The sequence below is a fragment of the Echinops telfairi genome, unplaced genomic scaffold (genome assembly GCF_000313985.2).
Source record: "Echinops telfairi isolate 266 unplaced genomic scaffold, ASM31398v2 ScPeMD7_7458;HRSCAF=8496, whole genome shotgun sequence".
In the NCBI taxonomy this organism is placed as follows: Eukaryota; Metazoa; Chordata; class Mammalia; order Afrosoricida; family Tenrecidae; genus Echinops; species Echinops telfairi.
The window spans coordinates 22,783,313-22,788,450 of record NW_022111358.1 but is presented as its reverse complement, the minus strand read 5'-3'; the positions used below and the strand labels follow the sequence as shown (position 1 = coordinate 22,788,450).

Below are 5,138 nucleotides of genomic sequence, written 5' to 3'. Positions count from 1 at the left end.
CAAACAAACACCACACACCAAAACCATAATGCTTGTTTTTTATTTTCCTGCCCTCAAACCCCACACATTTACATGTTGCAAACAAACACATACAAGCTTATCCTCTTGAAAAAGTTGCCATGTAGGTCAAGGCAAAAAGAGAAAGAGAATCTATCAGGTAAATAATACTAGGTCGATCTTTGTCAGCACAAGGGGAACATTAATAAAATCAGTTTTAAGTTCACCAGTGTACAGAGACTTTTTCTGTACAAAATTACAATTACTTTCAAGGGATGAAAAATCAGAAAGATGACAATATTTTTGGTCTTAGCAAGCACAGTGCAGTTTAGATCAGAATACATAGCAGCAGTTCAGGCAACAAAAAGGAAAAATCTGAAGTTCATAAATGCGTAATTGAAAGGACAGGGTTTTAGCTATCCCATGACTTTGTGTACATTGGTTATTAACACACTTGAGCCTACGATGGGGAAAGAAACGTTTCCTCTGATCATGCAAGGCAAATGATGGGAAGTAAAGAGCATATACAGGTGAAACATTAGTCTTAGGAGCTAAAAAACAAGCAAATCATGATGAATGCATGAAAGCCAAATAACCTGAGAAAATGTGGATCAACAGGAAACTTCTTTGGGATTACATTATTTCCGTGACTTGAGAAACCTCATCAAATCACTTAATCAGCAAGAAAGGAGTTATAAAGGGTCAGGAGCCAAGGATGTGGCCACTCACTCTCTATCCTGGTGAGACCAGCCATGCACCTTCCTCTCATGCCAGTTCTACTGTGAGGGGTGGGGTGTGTGTTAGAGAAAAGGAGAGTTCTGACGCTTGGGGGAAAAAAAAGCCTGAAAACTTCCACCCAGGTAAAATGAAAGAAATGCCAGATATATGGTAATCAGAATATACAGATTACTAAGAAGTAGGTATATTGAATGACAATTTGGGCTCGATTCCTATTGTTGATTACATTATAAACATGCACTGTCAGACACTGCTATACATGAATAAAAGTCATGGTGTATTATAGCAATTACCGAGAATATATTCCTATGATATAATTTGCAAAACCCTCATTCTCAGAAGAGGAAATACATGCTATAAGATTCTATGGTTTCAGAACTAATCACAGTAATATCCAAGACACAGAAGATATACAAGCGTTGGAAGACTGATGACACAGGGCAGGATTTTGTATTCTCATTAGAACCTGACAACAGGTGTTCTAAGAACCCTACGATACTAACTCTAAGAGACCCAGAAACTATCTCAGGAGGAAAATCATGAGGAGTCAACTCAAAGGGACCGAATTAAGCTTAGCCTGAGGTTGACCTCCTAAACCAATAGCTTTACAAAAAAGTGTTGGCTAAGGCAAGAATGCATCAAGGAATGACCAATACAAGTGATTCCGGTTTGATAAGGAGAAGCTAGTAAGAAAACTGAGCGGAAACATACTGGGTCCAGATAGATGCCCCACTTCTGAGTGAGAAAGAGGAAGCAACACAATTTCATCTTAAGCATGTGACTAAGACTAGGTGCTTTACATTCTATGATATGGAGCATATTAACCATATAAAAAGCAAAGCCAAACCCAAAATAGGTTCATTTCACTATGGTAGTACAGGTTTTCCTGTAAAGAACTTTAATATAGCATTACTACTCATAAGATATGGGCAAAAATAACACATGCTTTGCAGACCTTGACATGCAATTTATTTATAGCCTGGCATAGTTTATGATTTTACAACAAGGAAGCATTAAATTATAAAGATATGAAGAGAAATGAAGACCATTCAGAAGGAGGTAACAGACAAATGTTCCAAGATTTTGGGATAAAAGAGTTACTCTAACTAAGCAATAAATCTAAGTTTGAGTTTCTTAGCTACATAGAAGACATTATCCCAAGAGAGGAGCGTGAACGATTTGCTCTATCTTGCTCTTTAAAGCTGCTGTTTGTGTAAATTTAATGTGCCTCACAAAAGTGACACTATCAACATTACTGCAAAGTAACTCACATACTTCATAGACTGAGATCATCAAATATTTAAGATTCTACTTAGTTTGGTTCAGATAGTTGGCATGCCACTAAAGGCAAGGAAACTAATGAATGCTATTTCTATCACTGAATTAACATGCTTGGGTTTGATCAAGATCCCTTGCTGGCCATGAGTCAGTGAAAATATGTTTGGATTTCCACATCAGAACCCCCTGCGTTCACATGCTACTATTTAAAAATAAAGTCCTCAGTTAACAGAACATTAAATATCAGCAAACATTTCAGCAATTAAAAAAAATTCTTCTTATGTATGGGCAGAATAACCTTTCAATGTACATTAAAATTGCAGTTTAATATGTACAGCTCTTCAGCAGATATATTTCAAGACAATCCTGAATTACTTGCTAAAAGAACACCTTTCAAAGGGCTTCCCAAGACATATACCAGATTTGAACCTCTCATACAGCATTACCAATATACTTTTGTTTTTGTGATTTTTACATTTAGAGGGAAATAATAAAATGAAAAGTGCATCTGTTTTAAATTGTCATGTTAAATTGCAAAAATTTGGGTCACATACACAAGTGATGTTTTCTAATACTAAGTTGAACCATATAAAAGTTGTCACTATGCAAGTGGTTTGATACATGAAAGCAATGTCACGTGGTTCAACAGAACAGGAAAAGGAGTCGGGACTAGTGCTTTCCCTTGATTGAAATTATTTCAAACAGTCATTTTTTCATGAGATGCTTTACTTGTAAAACCTCTAGAAATTTTGAGGTGTTAATAATTAAAAATGAGTTTCCCATTAAAATACATAAAACCAAGACCTTCTTAAATGTAAGGCGCTCAGGTATTACTGTGCCTTCCGATTTAAGTAAGGACTAAGCGTTTCAAAATAAGGTCAGACATTCTATACTCACATGTTTGAAACAGGTAACTGGAGCTGCTATAAAGCTATTGCTATTGATGTAGTTCCCCCAGCTGAAACCTTCCATGGAGATGGCTACGGAAACAAAAGGAATTTAGATGTATTACAGCTCTTATTTGTAAGAAGGCTTTTATTTGCAAGAAGGTTATTTAGTCCCTTGGTGGTGCAAAGGTTTATGTATTTGTCTGCTAATTGAAACTGGCAGTTCGAGTCCACCCAAAGGTACCATGGAGGGGTGATCTGCTTTCAAAAAAAAATCCTTTGGAAGAGTTTATTTTGTTTTTGTTTTTTTTATTTTTAATTTTTATTTATTTATTTATTTTAAAGCATTTTTATTAGGGGCTCATACAACTGTTATCGCAATCCATACACACATCAATTGTGTAAAGCGCAATTGTACATCATTCTCAAAACATTTTCTCTCCACTTAAACCCCCGACATTAGGTCCTCAGGAAGAGTTTATTTTGAAATGAGGACCTAAGTGGAGAGGAAATGTTTTGAGAATGATGAGGGCAATGAATGTACAAATGCGCGTTACACAATTGATGTACGTATGGATTGTGATAAGAGTTGTATGAGCCCCTAATAAAATGATAAAAAAAAAAAAAAGAGTTTATTTTGTTTTTAAAGACCGAAGAACTTTCATATATAAACATGAGCTTAGCATGTCCTGTTTGTGAACAAAATGCAGTTTCAGTCTTCTATACACAATACGCGCTCTGTGGGAAGGACAAGCCCTCCAGGTATGAGATGCAGCAGAGGGCTGAAAGCAGATGCACGCAAAGGGATCATCCCTGCTATGGCTGCTTTTGCTCTCTTCCCACCTCTGTGAGGGACTTCATCTGGTTATCAACCACCTACCTTCTCCACTAGGATTTGCAATAGCCTCAGCCCCTACGTACTTTCTTGCTTTTGTACTTTTTAAGAATTTCCCGGTGGATACAACCCTTTCTTCAATCTCTTTCTTTTATTACTCTATCTATTTTCCCCAACCCCTCTAAGTCCCACAACCTTTATATTGTTCTCTACTTCCACAAAGATATTCAGCACTTGAGAATGAATAAATATCTATATTAAAGAGATTTCCAATTAAGGACTACAATTTGAGAATGCACATATTTTCTTCTAGGACAATTTACTTAAACTAACCACCAACCACCACCACCACCAGGCAGTCGAGTATTATAATGTATTAACAGGGCACTAATAATAGCTTAATTAAATAACCCCCCAAATTAAAATGTCACTAATTAAAACCTGATACGAAAACAGTATCAAATTATTTTTTAATTACAGTCCCCCATATTTATTACCTGCTTTTGTCTTTGCTTGACTTTGCAAGGTGGCTTGATACTGAGCATATGCAGCTAGTTTAGCTACTAAAGGTTGCTTCTGGAGAACTTTTGCTTTCTTTGTTGGAGGCTTACCCTAAAACAAGACGAGTTAAGTAAATAGGATTCTTTTTACCACCCCCTCCCCACCCACCATTATAATTAACTTGACTGCATACTACTCATTCTGCTTAAGTAAACATGGAGGGTTTAGAAAATTATTGAAGCAGAGAAAAACATACAAGGAATTTTAATGTGAAATTTTTTCTGAGCTCTGCTACAATGTACATATCTAACATGGGTAGCAGAGCTGGCACAGACTAAAACAGCAATATGCAAATTAATATGTTAATAAAAAATGACATCCCATAGATGTTAAGATATAGGCTGTGGTGGGTACTCGATTTTTTCTTATAGTAGATAAAACCAGTGGTTATTCACTCATGCAGGTTGCCAAGCATTGCTATTTATATGGTAAGAGAAGGTAATTTAATGTTCAAAGAGCAAGTGACCGAGGTGTATACCTTTAGTGCTAACGCAAAAGATCAATGACAAAATGATCATGGGCCAAATTCACAGTGTGACAAACTGCCATCCATTTGGGTACAGACCATTGCTCAGGATCTTTAGGTACTGTCTCTCTGAAATATAGAAATACATCTGAGTGATGTATTTCCTTAACTGGAGGGATTTAAATAACCCTCGGAGTGCTATGTAATGATCACAGTCATAAGTTAAGGGAGATTAAGAAACATGTGATCACTCAAATAAAGTATGACAAAAATCAATGAATGTTACACCTTCACAGTTGTTTACATGCTGCCACAGTAACAACTTAAGTAAAACAGTCAAGTTTTCTGGCATTTTACAGGTACTGATGTACATTGA

The 5,138-nt window shown here is 36.2% G+C and overlaps 1 protein-coding gene across 1 annotated transcript in view; it reads right to left on the bottom strand.

Moving 5' to 3' along the window:
- MBTD1 (mbt domain containing 1) overlaps positions 1–5,138 on the bottom strand; it is a 59,605-nt gene that overhangs the window by 28,799 nt on the left and 25,668 nt on the right. Inside the window, exons 3-4 of the mRNA XM_045299309.1 lie at positions 4,233–4,347; positions 2,911–2,993 (exon numbers count right to left, since the gene is read on the bottom strand). Of these exons, the coding sequence (XP_045155244.1) occupies positions 2,911–2,993; positions 4,233–4,347 (198 nt within the window). The remainder of the gene's footprint in view (positions 1–2,910; positions 2,994–4,232; positions 4,348–5,138) is intronic.